Source organism: Eschrichtius robustus, chromosome 9 (assembly GCF_028021215.1).
Source record: "Eschrichtius robustus isolate mEscRob2 chromosome 9, mEscRob2.pri, whole genome shotgun sequence".
Classification (NCBI taxonomy): domain Eukaryota; kingdom Metazoa; phylum Chordata; class Mammalia; order Artiodactyla; family Eschrichtiidae; genus Eschrichtius; species Eschrichtius robustus.
The window spans coordinates 26,010,541-26,033,520 of NC_090832.1; the positions used below are offsets into that span (position 1 = coordinate 26,010,541).

General features: G+C 42.5%; 1 protein-coding gene across 2 annotated transcripts in view; it reads right to left on the bottom strand.

The window, feature by feature from the left end:
* The window catches only part of ARFGEF3 (ARFGEF family member 3), a 195,354-nt gene that overhangs the window by 59,445 nt on the left and 112,929 nt on the right, over positions 1–22,980 (bottom strand). For both annotated transcript variants that reach the window (XM_068551232.1, XM_068551231.1), the window contains 6 exons: positions 8,977–9,143; positions 7,730–7,895; positions 3,746–3,853; positions 3,180–3,395; positions 2,907–3,017; positions 1,003–1,153 (listed from right to left, as the gene is read on the bottom strand). In XM_068551232.1, the coding sequence (XP_068407333.1) occupies positions 1,003–1,153; positions 2,907–3,017; positions 3,180–3,395; positions 3,746–3,853; positions 7,730–7,895; positions 8,977–9,143 (919 nt within the window). The remainder of the gene's footprint in view (positions 1–1,002; positions 1,154–2,906; positions 3,018–3,179; positions 3,396–3,745; positions 3,854–7,729; positions 7,896–8,976; positions 9,144–22,980) is intronic.

A 22,980-nucleotide genomic window follows, 5' to 3' on the forward strand; every position in this document is an offset into this window, starting at 1 on the left:
TGCTGGCCCTTTCACATGTCCCTCTCAAGATGAGTTTTTCAACCCTAGAATGATCTTTGAAAGTCGACCAACACTCACTCAAGGCTGTATTTGCTCTGAGGATGATAAACAGAACCGAGATCTGGCCAGTGCTCTGGGCAAGATCTGGATGCCTGAGCCCCGCTGCGGCCACCATCCTGCTCCCGACCGTCCCTCCACCGCTCGGCCAGAACTGAGCTTGTAGAGGATGGGGTGTGTGCTGAGGAGATGGGTAAGAAAGCCACAGCCTCCCTGTGCCTGCTGCGGGTAGACAGTGGTCCTTCCTTTGTCCGAGGTCCACCCGACCGCCAGTGCCAGGGAAGGCAGGCTTTTCTTCTAGATCGTGGGAGGACTGTGGAGCTCTTGCTTTGTTTTTATTTTACAGGTGCTGTGAACCGTGTAACTGATTGGGAGGTTCTTTTTACTTTGATACTACAAAGCTAAGAGCCAAACTTTTGGCTGTCTTTGACACAATGTACTATTCTATTTTTTCCTTTGTCTAGCTAAATTAAAAGTAGGCAAACTGTACTTATTACGTGTCCATGTAAGCTAACAAAAATCCTTCTTTCAATAAAAAGGACATTAATAAACATACAGCCATGTTATGTTGCTGACACATGACCAGCTTTTAGATCTGCCTAGTATTCACCTAACTTATGTGGTCTTTTACCAGCCTCTAGTTAAGAATCAGTTTTTCTTCCCTGGGATAATGTTATCTGCCTCTCACAGACAATGTCAATGATAGTTCACAGTTTCCTAAATTCAGTTCTGTCACTCTGTTCTCTGAGACATACATTCAGTTGGGCCCTTATTCCCTCTTGTCTTTTTAACCTCTCATTTGGGGCTTTTCCAAACTCCGTGAATTACTGTGATCTGTTTACGTGCTGGCAGGTGCAGGGTTCTACCCCTTCCCCACGGCAGGCCCCCTCCCCCCACCCCGGCAGGCGGTGCCAGGCCTGCGGGGGTGGGGATCCGGTCACACACCTGAACACGTGTGGCCAGCAGTCCGGGTTGTGACTGCCCATCTCCAGGCTGACACTGAGGATGGCGTCCATGCACAGGACGTGGGCTGCGTGCAGCCATACCCCCTGCAGCTTCCCGATCTGCTCCAGTTTCTGCTCCACTTTTAGCTTCACTGCGTCAGAAAGACATTCGCTAGAATAACAGTCCAAGTAAGGGAGACAGAAGGCGAGGGAGAAAGGAGGGAAAGGAAAGAATGTGCTCTTGGGCAAGGGCAAGAGGAAACAGGAGATGTCACTGGATGTCACTGGCAGCGAGCTCTTCAATGGCAGGTCCCCGAGGCTCATCATGCAAACTACCCAGCTCACAGGCCCACAGACATTGGTGACCCCAGCCCCGGGGTTTCAGAAGTCCATGGATTCTGAGCTGGTAGGTACAGTTCCTCTGGGCCCACCCCTGGGATCTGGGTCAGTCACAGCAGTGAGGATGGGCTTCAAGGGCCAATCCCAGCTAAAGCCATCTGTGCCCAGACCCATCCTCTGCCCCTGTGTACTCATATTGATAATAAGAAAGAATCCCTGGCCTTCCCAAGTCCTCTCTGAGGTTTATTTAATGTTAGGTGTTCATGATGATCGTGTAAAACAACATATGTATGTACACACTCAGCGCCATGATGACCGCTTTATAACTGAAAATTCCCATATCATTTCACTCCCTGAGTTTATGTTTATACTTGTGATCTTCAAATAATACCTTTTAAATTGTAGATGATGAATGAGAAAGGATGCAGAAGGTGACTTAAGATGTCAATTACGCAAAACGCCAAGGCAAGGCCAAACGACAGCATCCTGCATGAACTGAGGTGTCCAGTCACTGGAAGATGGGTCTAGTGGGGAAACTGAGCAATGGTCCAGAACCCAGAAACACAGCACGCTCACTACAGAGGAATCCGAACCATGCTCCTACTGTGAAGGGCAAACTGATGTTTAGCAAAGCATCATTTGTCTCACGGATGGGATACTGATTTTATTTTTTATTTGTCTATAATTCAAATACTAGCTCTGGTTTAATAGTTTTTGAAGAACTTTAAATTTAAGTATTTTTATGTAACTTATAGTTGTACATTTTAAGTAAAAGTGTGATACCCTTTTGCAGTTAACACTGGGGATGTGTAAGAGTTGCTTTGTTTTCATATGATTCTCTCTATTACTCAAGTTTAAGGAACACCAACCTAACCTGTTTTTCTCAGCTAAAAATGTGCTGACTCTTTCTGTGACTACCTATTTTATATACCTGATACATTGTTAGCACAAGTTGGACCAAGCTTCCAATTTTTCCTTGTTTGCTGTCTGCCATTTATCTTCCATTGCTATTAGAAAGGCCATTCTCTTTCCTTATATCTAGATAACCATCCACTTCATTGACTGACTAATTTTAACAAGTTAAAAATCAACCCTTTCCCAAGTTCACAAAGCTCAGGTTTTTCTCTGACAAGAGCAAAGTCTTCCTGAGCCTCCTCTCAGGGATTCCTCCATCGGTTTGATTCCTCCCTTCAGAACCCTGGCCATTCTATCTTTCCCACTGTAGCCTGAGGGGTCCTCAAATGTGCACCCTGGGAAGCTTCAAAGCCAGTGGCCAGAGGACGCCACAGGTGTGAATAGCTGAGCCAGGTGGGCCTCTGGCTAGCAGCCAAGTGCACTTTCCTAGTCACCAGGAGCCAGTATGTCTCTTGTGTCCAGAGGGACCTATTGTGAGCAGCCTGGAGGGTCAGCCATGTAAAACTGACCCAAGCCTGTTATCCAGCGGGATCTCATCACCAGTGGTATACAATACGCCGTGTATCACACATGCAACAGGGATAAGTGTGTCTGCGGGCATGTGCAAACCTCACACAGGCACCAGGTGGATTCTAGCCCTTCTGCTGTTACCTTGTGCTATGGCATCACCGGGTTCCTGGATTTCCCTTTCCTCTTTCTCTTCCTGGACACAGGAGGCAGCTGCCATCTGGGCGAGGGCTGACGCACAGTTGGCTGCAACTCCTTTAGAGGAAACAAACAATTACCCCTTAACTGAGTCTATTCTCTAACCACTCACCTGGCAGAAGCACTTCTAAAAGACTTGGTGTCCACTAGGGCCGTTCCTAATGTGTTCCTCGGGAACACCCCTTGGGCCACGGGTCAGGGATACCACGTCCACCATACCTAGAGCACAGCTCAGCCGCGCTGCTTTCCGCAGCCCATTGAGGCTCATGCAGATGGCATCGCGTTCTTTTTGGTTCTGTTCTTTGATGCCTTCAGCTCCCAGAATGAAGGCCAGCCCTTTGGAGCTCCCCGCCATTCGGCCAGTCAGGGGGGTTGATAAAGTGTCGATCAAGTTCTTCCAGCAGCCAACCAGAATGTAGCGAGCGAACGCCACACCTAGAACGTGAAGGGCTGTGGGTCACCTTCCGGAGATAAAACAACCTGGCAATGAATGGCCTGGGATTCTCTGACCATCACATTAGCATTATCGAGCCGTGTGCAATTCTACTACAGGAAATACAATGGAAAGGGTTATATCGTATCGTATTGCATTACACTTTGTGCTTATAAATAATGAATGTTGCATCAGCAGCTGGATGATGCTAGTAACGTCCATCAAGTATTTTTCTGCCAAGATGAAATCTTAATTCATTTACGTCAGTACAGAAAGCTACCACATCATAATTTAATTGCTGGTAACACATGCGATGGATGTATATTCATAAACTCAAGACCCAAGTCACTACCTGCCACCGTGGAGTCATCAATTCTCCTGCCCTGGGTGAAAGGAGACTCCATAGAAGCTGAGGTCATCAGCTGCCCTCCAATTGCACTGCTCTCTAAGCCATCGATATCTGTCAAGGAAAAAGGGCAAGGTTTTTTTCTTTCTTTTTAAAGAACACTCCAGTCAAAAACAAACGGCTACCACGATATTCATTTTCTTCCCAACAAATAGTCATGGGATCTGTTATGTACCAAGTATGTAGCAACCTTTTATCAGAATATTAAAATTTTTGTTTTATCCATTCAGTACAGTTTTCTTTCATTGCTAGAGCATTCTTCTGTTAGGCTGATGCATTTTTTTATTTGAGAAAATAAATTCTGATACCTCTGTTGCTAGAAAATCTATTGATTTAGAATATTTTGATCTTTGCATACTCGCTTTTATTCAAAATCGTGGCATTATTCCCACATTTTATATGTACAGGTTACTCCAACATGGATCCGTTTTTCAGAGCTTCCTCAAAAGAATTAAGAGGAGGATAAGCCTCTTTGGTCAGATAATCATATAATCTGATTGGAAAGCACAATACCTTACTAATAATACCTTACAATTTTCAAAGCGTTTTCACGTAACATTTTTTTCATTAGATCTTCCCAACAACTCCAAGTACGTAGGCAGGGTAGGTATTATTTTTCCTTATTTCACAGAGAAAGAAATAAGTATTCAAAGTAGGTAAATCGCCCAAGTCATGAGGCTGGCAAAGGAAGGAATTAGACTTAGTATTCACGTCTTCTGACACCCATCCAGGCCTCCTTCCATGACACCAAACTTCAGCTCAATATGGGATTCTAATTCACCTTGTTTAAATTTTTGTTAAAATATACTCTCATCTACAGAATTAGTTCAATGAACCATTCCTTAACATGCTGGTAAGAAGAGACTGGCCTGGCTTGAGAGGGCTGGGCTTCGATTCAGCCTTGCCTCTGAATTAAGTAGTCTTGTAGCCTTGGGCCAGTATGCCATTCTCTGGGCCCCAAATTCCTCAGTAAAAAGGAAGTAACCATTGGAGGAGTGACCATGGAGTAGAAGCATATGCATTTGAATGCAACTAACATAGGTGAATGCACCACACAGAGGGGACGGGAGAAGAGGGTAACATAAGCTTATTCCCTGACTTTAGAACTTCACCTTCACCCCAATAGGTTGAGACTTGCATGGTGTTTGAAAATTATTTCATTATATCTTTGATTCTTACAGTAACTCCAGGAAGTCTAGAGACTTCTGGTAACACACCTCTTTGAAAGTTGCTCAGAGAATGGATCGTAAAAGTTCTCACCTCAGTGAGAAAAAAATCTGTAACTATGAGAGGTGATTGATGTTAACTAAACTTACTGTGATGGTCATTTTACAATATATGCATATATCAAATCATTATGTTGTACACCTGGGATTAATATGTCAATTACCTCTCAGTAAAACTGGGTGTGGGAGGGAAGGCAGGGAGAAATCTATAGGACTACTACAGTGGGAACAGAGCAGTTTCACTGAAATTAATTTGACTTATGGTCAAATGGTCTAATGACATTTGCCAGAAATTGCCATGTACCAAAGTTTTGTTTCCTATGTGCTAGGTAAAGGACTGACGAATTCAAGTAACACAAAGCTTATCTAAGTGCTAAAATTCCACACTCTGTAGAATACTTTGACATGACATGACATGAGGAATGGCCACAGGTAGTAGTACAGTGTTGATGACCAGGTTACTGCTATTGCTTTTCCTTGCACATAATGAAAAGATTAGATGGACGTTTCCAAGCTCTAGGTTAATTGCTGCTCAAATTCACTTGTCATTTCACACCTGAAATTTGCTACAAAGAATCACAGAACGTAATTCTGTCGAATTCTTATGAAAAGTCTCTGTTTTTCTATCATTAATCTAAAGTTAGATAACTTCCCTATGGATGAAGCAATTGAACTTACTGTTCCATTATAAAAGAGATGGCTGATTAACAGTGATGACTGATGAATATGGCTCCTGTGAATAGCCTGTTATTTGTTCAATTTTTAAAATTAATTAATTAATTAATTAATTTATGGCTGCATTGGGTCTTCATTGCTGTGTGCAGGCTTTCTCTAGTTGCCGCGAGTGGGCTTCTCATTGCAGTGGCTTCTCTTGTTGCGGAGCATGGGATCTAGGTGCATGGGCTTCAGTAGTTGTGGCTCGTGGGCTCTAGAGCACAGGCTCAGTAGTTGTGGCGCACGGGCTTAGTTGCTCCGCGGCACGTGGGATCTTCCCAGACCAGGGCTCGAACCCAGGTCCGCTGCATTGGCAGGTGGATTCTTAACTACTGCGCCACCAGGGAAGTCCCTATTTGTTCATTTTTACATCTACTGTATGACTCCTTGTATTAAGATTCAGGGAGGAAATTCAGAGATTAATTTTGGCAGAAACTATGGTATTGAAATTAAAGCTGGCATGTTTAAGATCTTCATCTAAATTCCAAGGCACTTAGAAGCTCTGGACAGTACCTTTAATCTCAATCTGAAGCCAGTTTGTGCAGAGAGATGGAAATCAAGCAGTGCTTATAGGTAGACTGAATAAATGTCTCATAAATGTCTTCATAAATATGAATTCCTATTTTTCAAATGGATGCAAATATTATCATGATTAATAAAATACTAACTGGTCACTTGTCTGGTGATGATGGTCCGCAAGGCTTGGGACCCAGTCTTGCTTCCCCCAATTCCATCCTAGTTCTGGAACCAACGCTCCAAATGCCAGACAATGACCAAGACGCTGCCTGCTATGGATAGACCTCACTGTATGTCTTGACTCCCTGCCTGATTTCTAAATAGTGCCTTCCCCCAAATTCCTCAGTGTTGATCTCCACCTGCCAGTAGTTCACTCTGCCACCGTTGTAAGAGTGGCAACCACAGGCAATATAACATATCCTTTGGGACAACACAGTCTGCCTCCCAGCTGGACTGCCCCAGGTTCCTGCCAGTGTGCCCCGTCCGGTGCAAAGCCGTGTGGAGCTGTGTGAGGACATACACACCACAGAGAGGGCAGGGAAGGTGTCCATGTAGGGCCGTGCTCTACTTATCACATCAGTGGGAGCCATGAAAAGATCACTCAGACAGAAACCAGTCTGGGAACTCAGATTAAATTTATTAAGGCTCCTGATGACCAGTCCAAACTTTTGAGCACTCCCCGATCTTGACCTGACATTGTAGTTATGCCATGCAAAGCCATGAGTGGCTGCTTTTGCCAAAATGTTGCCTTATGACCACACCCCATACTTCTCTTTATGTTCTCATATGATATTTCCAATAGTTAAATAGGATTTTAAAAACTCGAGACACTAAAGAAAAGATGCTGGGCAAGCTATTTTACATTCTTTCTTTTTTTTTTTGGCCATGTTGCGTGGCTGGTGGGATCTTATTCCCCCGACCAGGGATTGAACCCGGGCCCCCCTGCAGTGGAAGTGCAGAGTCCTAACGCCAGGCAATTCCCTTGCATTCTTTTTCACTCTGGTACAGCTGGGAAGGGAAGGGAGGACCTCTGATATGGACAAGAAATGGGGATTAAGCCAAGTTTAAAATCAATCATTTTACATTACTGGCAAATTCTCAGAAGCACTGAATGATACAGGGTATCTATGAGCGTGTGAGAGTTTCCAGGAATAATTCTGGGCTTTGTGCCCAGACAGTACTTCATATCCCCAGAAGAGGTCTACAGTTTTATCCCAACAGACATAGGTGCTAAATAATTCCTAATCTAATGGGGCACAGTGAGCCTGCAGAGTCCCATGTGGAAAAAGGACAGAAAGTTCTTATGAGGTGAACTCATGACACTTCTCTGGAACTGTCAACAACTGCCAGGGAGGCTTTGTGGGTGCTGTTTCAAAGTCTGCTTGAAACACTACTGCTTCCCTGAAAGGGGCTTTGAAGCGCCGGCCCTCCCCACCCCACCGAGTGCCACGGAGCCGTGCAGGGAGCCACTGACCGGTCAGCATGGTGATGAGGGGAAGGCTGTTGTCCTCGGGGCTGCCCCAGTAGCCGGCTTCTCCGAGCATGTTCCTGTCGAGAACCTGGTGGTAAAGTTCTTCGATCCAGGCCTGGGAGAAGACCATCAGCACCCCGCTGGTCTGCACCTGCTTCATGAACTCTTTCTGCAGAGAAGATCACATGAGAAGGTGACCAAATACGATCCATTGCAAACAAACAGGCTCTCATGTTCCTCTGCCGCCTCTTCACGTCCCGAGTCACTGAGTCACCGTTTATGGGAAAACACAACCTTGTCGACTGGGGGACAGAGGGTGGCGAGGGAAGCAGAAACTGCAATGGAAAAGTCCCAAACTTCATGAAGGTCCTTTCATTTATGTAATCTTTTTAAGAAACCCTGTAGGAGGAGTAGGGATACTACATTTTATATTTGTGCTCTCTGACATGTGGGAGGATTGGAAAATGCACAGAAATGTTTCACAGAGCACCTCCTTCTTAGTGTCCCATCAGCAGCAGAGGTGGCATGTCCTCCCCGAAGGACATACGTGTCTCAAGAGATACTTGACTTACACTCATGAAGCCACCGCTTACCCTCGGAAACATACAATTTGTCAATCATTTATCAAACAAATGACTGCGGATCCCTTAATGTCGCTCCGTGGATTTAGGCTCTCGACCTGGTCCCAGGGTCCGCCACGGAGGGGTCTGCTCACGCCAGGGAGCCAACCACGGAAGAATACTCATCACTGTCATCACCTCACGGGAGGTGTTTTGTTATCGACATTAGTGAGCTTAGCCCTGGGTCCGAGTGGGTCTCGGTATATTTTGGAACTCAGTGAAGGGTTTTTGTAACAGCATGCCTGCATTTTCTGCAAAGGGGACCATTCTCTGCACATCTCCTGCTGTTACTTAACATGCTGATTACGTTTTTGAATATGTCTTACACACGTGTGTTTAATGCCACTGGATGAAGTTACTGGGCCACTGGCAGGCAGCCCTTTGCAGGCACACGGGGTTCTTTACTCCTGGAGCTAGGTGGGTAGCTCTGCGGCTCACCGCGTGTGCAAATTGCACAACGGTTCCTGGGCGTCGCGTCCGTCCACCCTCCACAGCCCCGCGGGCATCACCCATTCCAGATCAGTGTGAGATAGAACACACCGGCCATCCCTCTCGTGGCAATGACGCTCGGGTGTCAGCCCAGAGGCTGCCGCTGGTCCTCGGCGTGGCGGGGCGGAGATGCACACTCACCATGGTGCCTGGCGCCAGGGCGGGCCGCTTCCGGTAGTAGTCGCCGTGGGAGAGCTTCAGGTTGAGCAGCAGGGCGCAGTGCGCGGCCGAGTACAGGCTGTCCGCGTTCATCAGCATCTGCAAGCCCAGGCTGCTGTTCCCGTCGAATCCCGGGGAGTGCATCATGCCTGCGGAGAGAATCCAGAGACCTCAAACGCCACGCCTGGCAAGACCCGCTTAACGTCTGGCTTACCGCTTACGGAGAGTCACGAACCAATCCCAGGGAAGGAGCACCTCATAGGGTACTTCTGTAAAGCAACGACAGCCAGCAAGGAATAGCGCTAGGGCAGAGACGCGCCCTAGACTGGTGGGGAAGAGCATGCACTCTGGAGTGAACCTACTTGGGAAAATCTTCTTTGTTACTCACCGGGTGCTTTGGTAAAATCACTTAAAGCCTTCTCTACCTAGAAATAGGCAGAATAATTGATTGCCTCTGTCTCCTGCTCAAACTCTCCAAATGCCTTCCCATCACAATGTAAAAAAACCCCACCCCACCCCTCCCCTCAGCCACCCCAACCTGTCTGTTGTTCCTTGACCTCACCAAGCCTGGACGTGCCTCAGGGCCTTTGCATTTTTGCCTCTCCCCAGAATCGTCTCCCAAGATCTCTGGATGACTAGCTGCCTCGAATCTTTTTTTAAAATTAATTGATTAATTTATTTATTTTATTTTTGGCTGTGTTGGGTCTTTGTTGCTGTGCACGGGCTTTCTCTAGTAGTGGCGAGATGGGGCTACTCTTCGTTGTGGTGCGCGGGCTTCAGTAGTTGTGGCACGCAGGCTCAGTAGGTGTGGCTTGTGGGCTCTAGAGCACAGGCTCAGTACTTTTGGCACTGCTCCGCGGCATGTGGGATCTTCCCAGACCAGGGCTCGAACCCAGGTCCCCTGCTTTGGCAGGTAGAGTCTTAACGACTGCACCACCAGGGAAGCCCTGCCTCGATTCTTCTAGGGCTCTGCTCAGGTGTCAGCTTTTCACAGACTTTCCCCTTTAATTCCATCTAAAATAGCATCCCTCGTAACTACAACCATCCTCTGCAATATTCCTCCTCACCATGCATTTTTCTTCATTGCCTTAATGGCATTTATTAATATATATATATTTGTTTATTGTCTGCCATTACTACTATTATGTAAGACCTATAAGAGAGTGGAACTTTGTTCACTAGAGAACCTCAGTGCCGAGAACACTGCCTGGTACATAGTAGATCCTTTAAAATTACTTGCTGAGTGAATAAGAATAAATGAAAAAGTTTGCTATGGCAACTAGACGCAATACACATTTAAGATGCTTAGTGCAGTAACTCATAAGTATAAACTTTTCTAAAAGTAATAATGTTCCTCAAAAAGCTGAACATGGAATTACCATATGACCCAGCAATTCTGCACTCTTAGGAGTGTACCCAGAAGAACTGAAAACCGGAATTTGAACAGATACTTGTATGCCAGTGTTCACTGCAGCAACTAAAACAACAGTATAATTAAAAAAAAAAAAAAAAAAACCTTTGAATTGGGCACTTTAACTGGGTGCATTGCATGGTATGTGAATTATATCTCAATAAAAGCTGTTAATAACCAGAGGGCAGACAGCAGAAGCAAGAAAAACTACAATCCTGCAGCCTGTGGAACAAAAACCACATTCACAGAAAGACAGACAAGATGAAAAGGCAGATGGCTATATATCAGATGAAGGAGCAAGAAAAAACCCCAGATAAACAACTAAATGAAGTGGAGATAGGCAACCTTCCAGAAAAAGATTTCAGAATAATGATAGTGAAGATGATCCAGGACCTCGGAATAAGAATGGAGGCAAAGATTGAGAAGATGCAAGAAATGATTAACAAAGACCTAGAAGAATTAAAGGACAAACAAACAGAGATGACCAATACAATAACTGAAATGAAAACTACACTAGAAGGAATCAATAGCAGAATAACTGGGGCAGAAGAACGGATAAGTGACCTGGAAGACAGAATGGTGGAATTCACTGCTGTGGAACACATTAAAGAAAAAAGAATAAAAGAAATGAAGACAGCCTAAGAGACCTCTGGGACAACATTAAACGCAACAACATTCGCATTATAGGTGTCCCAGAAGGAGAAGAGAGGGAGAAAGGACCAGAGAAAATATTTGAAGAGATTATAGTCGAAAACTTCCCTAACATGGGAAAGGAAATAGCCACTCAAGTCCAGGAAGCGCAGAGAGTCCCATACAGGATAAACCCAAGGAGAAACACGCTGAGACACATAGTAATCAAATTGGCAAAAATTAAAGACAAAGAAAAATTATTGAAAGCAGCAAGGGGAAAACGACAAATACCATACAAGGGAACGCCCATAAGCTTAACAGCTGATTTCTCAGCAGAAACTCTACAAGCCAGAAGGGAGTGGCATGATATACTTAAAGTGATGAAAGGGAAGAACCTACAACCAAGATTACTCTACCCGGCAAGGATCTCATTTAGATTTGATGAAGAAATCCAAAGCTTTACAGACAAGCAAAAGCTAAGAGAATTCAGCACCACCAAACCAGCCCTACAACAAATGCTAAAGGAACTTCTCTAAGTGGGAAACACAAGAGAAGAAAAGGACCTACAGAAACAAACCCAAAACAATTAAGAAAATGGTCATAGGAACATACGTATCGATAATTACCTTAAACGTGAATGGATTAAATGCTCCAACCAAAAGACACAGGCTCGCTGAATGGATACAAAAACAAGACCCATATATATGCTGTCTACAAGAGACCCACTTTAGACCTAGGGACACATACAGACTGAAAGTGAGGGGATGGAAAAAGAGATTCCATGCAAATGGAAATCAAAAGAAAGCTGGAGTAGCTATACTCATATCAGATAAAATAGACTTTAAAATAAAGAATGTTACAAGAGACAAGGAAGGACACTACATAATGATCCAGGGATCAATCCAAGAAGAAGATATAACAATTATAAATATATATGCACCCAACATAGGAGCACCTCAATACATAAGGCAACTGCTAACAGCTATAAAAGAGGAAATCGACAGTAACACAGTAATAGTGGGGGACTTTGACACCTCACTTACACCAATGGACAGATCATCCAAAATGAAAATAAATAAGGAAACAGAAGCTTTAAATGACACAATAGACCAGATAGATTTAATTGATATTTATAGGACATTCCATCCAAAAACAGCAGATTACACTTTCTTCTCAAGTGCACATGGAACATTCTCCAGGATAGATCACATCTTGGGTCACAAATCAAACCTCAGTAAATTTAAGAAAATTGAAATCATATCAAGCATCTTTTCTGACCACAACGCTATGAGATTAGAAATGAATTACAGGGAAAAAAACGTAAAAAACACAAACACATGGAGGCTAAACAATACATTACTAAATTACCAAGAGATCACTGAAGAAATCAAAGAGGAAATCAAAAAATACCCAGAGACAAATTACAATGAAAACACGATGACCCAAAACCTATGGGATGCAGCAAAAGCAGTTCTAAGAGGGAAGTTTATAGCTATACAAGCCTACCTCAAGAAACAAGAAAAATCTCAAGTAAACAATCTAACCTTACACCTAAAGAAACTAGAGAAAGAAGAACAAACAAAACCCAAAGTTAGCAGAAGGAAAGAAAGCATAAAGATCAGAGCAGAAATAAATGAAATAGAAACAAAGAAAACAATAGCAAAGATCAATAAAACTAAAAGCTGGTTCTTTGAGAAGATAAACAAAATTGATAAGCCATTAGCCAGACTCATCAAGAAAAAGAGGGAGAGGACTCAAATCAATAAAATCAGAAATGAAAAAGGAGAAGTTACAACAGACACCGCAGAAATACAAAGCATCCTAAGAGACTACTACAAGCAACTCTATGCCAATAAAATGGACAACCTGGAAGAAATGGACAAATTCTTAGAAAGGTATAACCTTCCAAGACTGAACCAGGAAGAAACAGAAAATATGAACAGACCAACCACAAGTAAACTGTGATCATTATGTAGTGAAATTGAAACCGTGACTAAAAATCTTCCAACAAACAAAAGTCCCGGACCAGATGGCTTCACAGGTGAATTCTATCAAACATTTAGAGAAGAGCTAACACCCATCCTTCTCAAACTCTTTCAAAATATAGCAGAGGGAGGAACACTCCCAAACTCATTCTATGAGGCCACCATCACCCTGATACCAAAACCAGACAAAGATGTCACAAAAAAAGAAAACTACAGGCTGATATCTCTTGGTGAACACTGATGCAAAAATCCTCAACAAAATACTAGCAAACAGAATCCAACAACACATTAAAAGGATCATACACCACGATCAAGTGGGATTTATCCCAGGGATGCAAGGATTCTTCAATATATGCAAATCAATCAATGTGATACATCATATTAACAAATTGAAGAATAAAAACCATATGATCATTTCAATAGATGCAGAAAAAGCTTTTGACAAAATTCAACACCCATTTATGATAAAAACTCTCCAGAAAGTGGGCATAGAGGGAACCTACCTTAACATAATAAAGGCCATATACGACAAACCCACAGCAAACATCCTTCTCAATGGTGAAAAACTGAAAGCACTTCCTCTAAGATCAGGAATGAGACAAGGATGTCCACTGTCACCACTATTATACAACATAGTCTTGGAAGTCCTAGCCACAGCAATCAGAGAAGAAAAAGAAATAAAAGGAATAAAAATTGGAAAAGAAGAAGTAAAACTGTCACTGTTTGCAGATGACATGATACTATACATAGAGAATCCTAAAACTGCCACCAGAAAACTACTAGAGCTAATTAATGAATTTGGTAAAGTTGCAGGATACAAAATTAATGCACAGAAATCTCTTGCATTCCTATACACTAATGATGAAAAATCCAAAAGAGAAATTAAGGAAACACTCCCATTTACCATTGCAACAAAAAGAATAAAATACATAGGAATAAACCTACCTACGGAGACAAAAGACCTATATGCAGAAAACTATAAGACACTGATGAAAGAAATTAAAGATGATACCAACAGATGGAGAGATATACCATGTTCTTGGATTGGAAGAATCAATATTGTGAAAATGACTATACTACCCAAAGCACTCTACAGATTCAATGCAATCCCTATCAAATTACCAATGGCATTTTTTACGGAACTAGAACAAATCATCTTAAAATTTGTATGGAGACACAAAAGACCCCAAATAGCCAAAGCAGTCTTGAGGGAAAAAAACGGAGCTGGAGGAATCAGACTCCCTGACTTCAGACTATACTACAAAGCAACAGTAATGAAGACAATATGGTACTGGCACAAAAACAGAAACATAGATCAATGGAACAAGATAGAAAGCCCAGAGATAAACCCACACACAACTATGGTCAACTAATCTATGACAAAGGAGGCAAAGATATACAATGGAGAAAAGACAGCCTCTTCAATAAGTGGTGCTGGGAAAACTAGACAGCTACATGTAAAAGAATGAAATTAGAATACTCCCTAACACCATACACAAAAATAAACTCAAAATGGATTAGAGACCTAAATGTAAGACTGGACACTCTAAACCTCTTAGAGGAAAACATAGGAAGAACACTCTTTGACATAAATCACAGCAAGATCTTTTTTGATCCACCTCCTAGAGTAATGGAAATAAAAACAAAAATAAACAAGTGGGACCTAATGAAACTTCAAAGCTTTTGCACAGCAAAGGAAACCATAAACAAGACGAAAAGACAACCCTCAGAATGGGAGAAAATATTTGCAAATGAATCAACAAAGGATTAGTCTCCAAAATATATAAACAGCTCATTCAGCTCAATATTAAAGAAACAAACAACCCAATCCAAAAATGGGCAGAAGACCTAAACAGACATTTCTCCAAAGAAGACATACAGACGGCCACGAAGCACATGAAAAGATGCTCAACATCACTAATTATTAGAGAAATGCAAATCAAAACTACAATGAGGTATCACCTCATACCAGTGGGAATGGGCATCATCAGAAAATCTACAAACAACAAATGCTGGAGAGGGTGTGGAGAAAAGGGAACCCTCTTGCACTGTTGGTGGGAATGTAAATTGATACAGCCACTATGGAGAACAGTATGGAGGTTCCTTAAAAAACTAAAAATAGAATTACCATATGATCCAGCAATCCCACTACTGGGCATATACCCAGAGAAAACCATAATTCAAAAAGACACATGCACCCCAATGTTCATTGCAGCAGTATTTACAGTAGCCAGGTCATGGAAGCAACCTAAATGCCCATCAGCAGACGAATGGATAAAGAAGTTGTGGTACATAGGTACAATGGAATATTACTCAGCCATAAAAAGGAACGAAATTGAGTCATTTGTTGAGACGTGGATGGATCTAGAGACTGTCATACAGAGTGAAGTAAGTCAGAAAGAGAAAAACAAATATCGTATATTAACGCATGTATGTGGAACCTAGAAAAATGGTACAGATGAACCGGGTTGCAGAGCAGAAGTTGAGACACAGATGTAGAGAACAAACGTATGGACACCAAGGGGGGAAAACTGCGGTGGGGTGGGGATGGTGGTGTGCTGAATTGGGCGATTGGGATTGACATGTATACACTGATGTGTATAAAATTGATGACTGATTAAATAAATAAATTAAATAAATAAATAAATAAATAAAAGCTGTTAATGAGGAAACAGTTTCAAAATATACATAAAAAAATAGTTATTGGTTTCCCCCCAGCTATTGTTTTGAAACATTCTTTTATATTTCATAGTATGGTTTTCACTTTGAAAGGCTCCTGTTTTTTTTCATAAATTAACTAAAAACAAAAACCAGTGATACCTCATGCTCTAAAGATGGCCTCATTCAGCCAGAGAGAGTTGATGCCTAGTTCAAACTTTCACAGACAGCTTGGGGTGACAAAAATTACCCAAGCCTGCTTCTCCTAATCTGGTCCTATGTCCGCCCCAGTGCTACACTTGTTCCTACAAACACTCTGAGGCTGGATGTAGGGATGTTGGTGAAACAGCCCATCCTGAATATGTGCATGCAAACGACACGCACCTATATACTCTTCAGAGCATGTCTAAAATTATCCTTTAATCAAAAATGTGCCTCTTAAAAAAAAAAAATGTGCCTCTTACATGAAGTGCAAAAATTCTCAAAAATTAAAAAAAAAAAAAATTCTCAAAAATTATCGGTCAAATAAGTAGGAAATACAAATGTCTAACTGGAATGGTTACTTATATATCTGTGAACTTCTTAATGAATATGCTGGTAAGAAGATAAGAATCAGAAGAAGCTTTCAAAGCTGAGAAAACGTTAAGACCTCTGCTCTATTTGAGAACAGTGTAAACATTCTTTGGTGGGAGTAAGTATGTCTATTATCCCAACGAAACCACCAAGGCAGGCAAAGATTAGGCATTCCCTTTGCCTTCCGTATAGAGTTCGGTGAGAACTTTGCAGCTGCCTTACGAGATTCTTTTACTGAGAGTACTTTGGAATCATGGGCTGAGGGGCATTTATAAAAGGAAGGTCGAGTTGAGAGTGGGTTTTTAAATGAAATCCTTGGTCAGGACACGGGCAGTGTGTCTTGGCCCTGATGGTCCATAGGAATACTCTACCCTCTTAAGGTCCTGGTGCGTTGGTTCCAGTTCTCTGGAGTAGATTAAGCACAAGAGCAGTCTTCTTCCACAGTACACAGAAAGCAGCACGCAGTGTTGCTGGGTATTTAACTACCCTGGATCACAGGTGAAAGGAATATTGGGGTCTATGAACCAGGGGGGAAAAAAGAAAGAATCCGCAAGTGGCTTTGATCTTAGACATCAGTAATAATTTCTCTTAAAATTTGAAACCAACTATTTACCTTGGAATATGTTTTGGAACCTGAGCACATGCTCAGATGCTGAAAGTGAAAAAAGCTAATGTATCTGCTGGCATGAAGACCCAAATCATTAGCAGAGGTGTGACAAAGCCCTGGAAGTCACCGCTGGTGGCTATGCCGAGTTCTGAAATAATTTGTTAGACGTGTTAGGAGCAATCTGTTGGTACTGGCGTATATCTCTATGCAGATTAATTTCTTACAAAGAACTGGCAAATTTGACAATAAAACAAAAGAAGGTATAATCTATTAATTTAAGGAAGATAATTTTCTTGATTTACCAGATGTAGTTCACTGGTGATATTAATAATGCAAATAACATGATAGGTGCAATTTATTAAATGCTTTCTATTTTCCAGGACCAATCTCTTCTCATACATTATTTCATTTGATATATAATATATATCTATATATATATATATATAAATTTGATATATTATATATCAGATGCCCCACTTTATTTTACCAGTGAGGAAAGTAACTTGAAAATGTTAAGTAGGGCTTCCCTGGTGGCACAGTGGTTGAGAATCTGCCTGCCAATGCAGGGGACACGGGTTCGAGCCCTGGTCTGGGAAGATCCCACATGCCACGGAGCAACTAGGCCCGTGAGCCACAACTACTGAGCCTGTGCGTCTGGAGCCTGTGCTCCGCAACAAGAGAGGCCGCGATAGTGAGAGGCCCGCGCACCGCGATGAAAAGTGGCCCCCGCTTGCCGCAACTAGAGAAAGCCCTCGCACAGAAACGAAGACCCAACACAGCCAAAAATAAATATAAAAATAAATAAATTAATTAAAAAAGAAAATGTTAAGTAATTTGCCCAAAGTTACACAGCTAGAAATTGGCAAAGGTCTTTTGTGCCCAAACTCCAGGCTTTTTGCACTCTGCCACACTGTACTTGCTTCTAATGTTGGGAAAAGATCCCAATCTATCATGTTCCTAACAGATCCTCTATTTTCATTCATCCTTCTGATTGGTCTCATTGAAGTGTTATTGAATTTGGGGTGACAAATTATAGTAACTATGACCTTTAACATATTCTGGCTATTTGGTTTTTTTTCTACTTATCTGTAACTCAAGTTCATTCTCTGTCTATGATTAAGATGTCCTTTACTGTCAGCAACAGGAGGATGGATCACTTGCTTGACTGGTTACCAGTGCAAGACTGGATACAAGATTAGCATAAAATGACCTTGAAAAGTACCTTCCATGTCTAAGATAATTTAATGTTTCTTTTTAAAGTAAACATTAAATACTTGATGTAAAACATTTAACAGTACTGAAGAGTATAAACAATATAAACAATAACCCTGCTTCTCCCAAGCCCCAATGAGGCCCCTCCCAAAAAGACTCACTTTCTTCTGTGTATTATGTGGAAATACAATCACAGACAAGATCATATGACATACATTATACTGCAACTAGGTGTTTTCTAAACAATATACCTTAGACATCTCTTGATATTGGCACTTACAGATCTGCCTCATTCTTTTTTAATAACTGTGCATATACCACTGCATGATTGTATTGTGATTTATTTAATTAATGTTTTATTGGTAGACACTGATATTTTTTCAATTATGAAAAAGGATGAAATGATGAAATAACACTTCCGTAAGAATATCTGTGGGATATGTTCCTAAAAGCAGAATAAATACATATATTAAGTTTGATAGATGTAGCCAAAATATCTTCCAAAGACAAGACGGGCCCGAGTCCCAGAACATCACAGAGCACTGGACGGCCTACCTGAGACTCAATGTAGGGGGAAGTTAATGAATCTTTCTTTCTTAAGTAATTAGTTGAGTTTCCTACTCTATGCAAACAAACCTAATCCTAACTGGTAGAGGCGAGGTTTTCTACCTGTATTTTACCTTCTGTTTTCCACAAAGGTACTGAGATAAATCTGCATTATCACCTTTTGGGGTGTTTAAATCATAGGGCCAAAACCTGAAGCTGGCAACAACATACTTGCCTTCTGGTTCTATATTCACAAAGTCAGAGCTTCTTCCAGAGGCTATGGTCCATTTCCGGAAGGTGATGGGAGGAGGAAGCAATGAGGAAGAGAAGGGAGATGCCCTGGCTGGGCAGGGGATGGAGGTCTGCGGCTCCCTGCTACCTGGCAGCACCTGGAGGGTTGGCAGGACCCCGGAGGAGGACACAGGATGTGCATGGGGGCCCCCAGCCTTGCCAGAACATTCCAGGCCCCACCCTGGCAGGGAGGTAGAAAAATCACGGGACCTCCCAGAAAGGCTGTGAAGTGGGACAACGGGGGCACACTGGTGACGTGAGAGGTGAGGGGCCTCCCTATCCAGATCCCACATAAGCTCCCACTTCTAGTTTTACCCTGGCATGGGGACCTGAGGGCTAGCAAAGATCAAATGTCTGACCAGTTAGGCAGGCTGGAGGTCTGGAGGCAGATTTGTTTTAATTTAAATAAATAGATATTTCTTGCACAATTGAGATTCATACTAGCTCTACTACCTTTTACGAAATTTGGTACTTCATAAATATCAGGTTGCTTGCAATAAGCCTCACACTTGGTCACAGTCAGTCTCAAGATCCTCACCAAACACCACCAGTCTAAGGAACAGCAATCCCAAAGCCACATGCCCGTGCCCCTCTGTCAATGGCTGTGGGAGGTTGGCTCTTGCTTTCTGGTCCCCAAGGAGCACCTTACACAGATGCCACTTTGCTCTATGCAGAATCAGACGCATTGCGGCAGCTATCACAGCTCACATCCAATACCATCTCTATAAAACACATGTTTGTCTGAAGGTTTTCAAACTTCCCCACCAGAAGAAACTTTAATTGCTTTCGAAGAAAAAGCTCCCCTGAATCATGTGGAATTCAGGAGGCTCATTTCAACTGTATGTTAGCTGTTGGGAGGACAGGAGCCCCTGAGAAATACCAAGTGAGGCTGACCTTAGCCAGGAGGGCAGACCCTGCTAACAAGTCAGGGACAAATGCTCGATGGGAGTTTTGGGGAAAATAAGGTTTGAAGCTTTTGACAGAGAAGTTAATAATGAGTAAAATATCTGGGTTATGACTCTGGGAGACTCTTTCTCTTCTCCCCTTCTCCTGTTTTGGCTTTCATAACTTTCTCTTGGGTGAACAAAGGAAATCTGCCATCCCCTTGTCTCACAGGTACAGATGTTTCTCTTTCACTCATCTTTCATCTTGGAGGTGACATGTGCAAGGGAGGGAGAGCTCTGCCTCAGGCCAGACGTGGACCCAGCATCCAGTCGCTTCGGCTGACCCACAGCGACAGTCAGTGTGAGCCACTAAACCACTAAACCATAGTGGTAACTGAAGAGAATCAGCTCATTGGCAGCAGGACCACAGAGTGACGGGTCTGTAATTCAGATACAGAGACCAACTCCTAACTGGTAAAAGCGCTGTGGAGGTCACCAGAATCAAAAAGACAAATGACTAACAATTTGGTTAGAGACAATCACTAAAAACTGCATTTGGAAACAACCGAAAGATTTTGAAGTCTCTTTTCAATGTATTGATTTCTACATGTAAAAATTAGTGTCACAGCATGTTGGGTCTGACGGGACATTTTATAGACCTCTAAAAGTTGAGCAGTTTGCAACATTGATGGGGCCACATTCTGGTCACATAAAACATTCACAAAAGTGCTGTTGTGCACGTGCTACAAATAAGTATTGATTTGAAAGACACAAAAACACAAATGTGAGGCTTTGCTTCAAATTTTGTAAAAAGACTTTGCTAGGATTATGTTTCCTAATTCTCACAGGAAATGAGGCAGGCCCTTTGGAAGTCATTCTTTACCACTGTGACAACTCATTTAATCTGGAATTACTAGGGGATGTTGTTTGTAAACATGAATTTATCTGAGAGCTGAATCTTACATACTTAAATGCTGAAACTTCTGCCGCCGAGTTATTTTGTATGGATAATTTTAACTTTAAATAGAAGGGCCTAAATATAATTTTACCATTTCTTGATGACTCAAGGCCATCATTACTGCAACCAGGGGCAGTGCTGTGATCTGATACACAGCTGTTTTGGGGGATCACTGATGGGTGCCAGACTCTCTGCCTTGGCACCAGGCACATCAAGCTGGTCAGAGCAGGCTGCCAAGCTCCTCCCTGCAAGAATGCTTCCAGCTGGGAAGAGGCACAGGATCAGAGGCCCTACCAAACTCCTTCCAACTCAGGCTTTACCCTTGATTCTTTCAGCATATGAACTATTCATAGCTTTAGGAACCAAAAAGCAAGTTCATCAATCTACAGTCAATAAATATTTATTGAGGATAAATCATGCATATCTTGCACCCTTAGGACATAGCACAGTAAAGTTTCTCTATAAATGTTGACTGAAGAAGCACTTGCGTGTGTGTGTGTGTGTGTGTGTGTGTGTGTGTGAGAGAGAGAGAGAGAGAGAGAGAGGGAGGGAGGGAGGGAGGGAAAGAAACAAAAAAGACATACACAAAATACATACACTGGGAATGTTCAATAAAAGATTATAAAATCTAATGATGGTGGTATAAAAGATATTAGGGAGAAATATAATTTTTAAGAAGAGTATTTATACATTTTTCTAATTTTTCAATGAAACATGATTTTTTGGTGTGTGTGTATATTCCCTCACACAAATCAAATATCCAAACTCTATTTTTTGTATCTAATTCCAAAAAGAAAAATATTGAGAAAAAATGTTGGGTAGCCTTAAAAATTGGTATTTTCATGCCTTAAAAAGAATCACAGTGCAGTTAGGAAAGTTGAGAAATTATATGCATCTCTTCTAACCACTAGGTAGGTCAGAGAGTTACTGAGCAGTCCAGGATTAGAGGTGCTGTATCTCTGCTGGTGCTTGCTGCTACAGTATTGGATCATTCTCATATTAAAAAATGTTCTTCCTTAAATATACCTGGATCAAAGTGTTTTTTTTTGTCCTTTTGACAAAGAACAATCTGATCAGCTTCTTAAAGATACCTAAGCTCCCTTTTAACAACACAGCAGTCCCTTCTACCAAGTTCCAGGAACTGGGCTAGAATTTTTTTTTGTATTTGTGTGTGATGTGTTATTTGTTAGAAGATCAAAAATGGGGTAGACAAATGTAGGAAGTATCACGACAAACACATGTTCAAAGCTCAGTGGTGGGGGGCTTCCCTGGTGGCGCAGTGGTTGAGAATCCGCCTGCCAATGCAGGGGACACGGGTTCGAGCCCTGGTCTGGGAAGATCTCACATGCCGCGGAGCAACTAAGCCCGTGTGCCACAACTACTGAGCTTGCGCGTCTGGAGCCTGTGCTCCACAACAAGAGAGGCTGCGATAGTGAGAGGCCCGCGCACCGCGATGAAGAGTGGGCCCCGCTTGCCGCAACTAGAGAAAGCCCTCGCACAGAAACGAAGACCCAACACAGCCAAAAAATAAATAAATAAATAAGTGAAATTATTAAAAAAAAAAAAAAACTCAGTGGTGGAAGAGCAAGCGGTGATCTTGGCTTTTGACGGTTCTATGTTGGTCCTCAGGGTCAGTCCTTTCTAGTCCTGAGCACAGGCCCAGGGAGGTCCATGCACCTCAATATCCTGTGGTCAAGAGACCCTTGAATTTCAGGGGAAGGCACAGTTGATCACCCTGGGGTCAGGCAATCAATTATTCCTGCCATAAAGTTTTTGCATCCATTAATTGCTTTCTTTCTGTAGCGCTGTGAGATAATAGAAAATATATACATTGGTCTCTGCCCCCAGTTCCTGGCACAGAGCTCCTAAAACCCTTGTGGTTTCCTAAGTGATAAGAACACTAGGAGCATCTCTTGTTCTAATATGTGTCTTTGATCTCAACCATGACCCAGGACTCCTAAAACTCTTGTAAATTCCTAAGCAATAAGAACACGAAGAGCACCTTTTGTTTTAAAGATGTTTTGTTTTAAAGTTTTGAGGCGACTCTGGGTGGGCTCCTGGATGACTCCTCGATGGGAGTAAAGAATTTTTGGTTCCACCCCCATCACCCCATCGTCGAGAAAGGGGCGAGGTGCTGAAAATGGAGTTAATAACTGATCATGCCTGCATGAGGAAGCCTCCATAAAATCCCAATAGTAGGGGCTTCAGGAAGATTCCAGGTTGCTGGACAC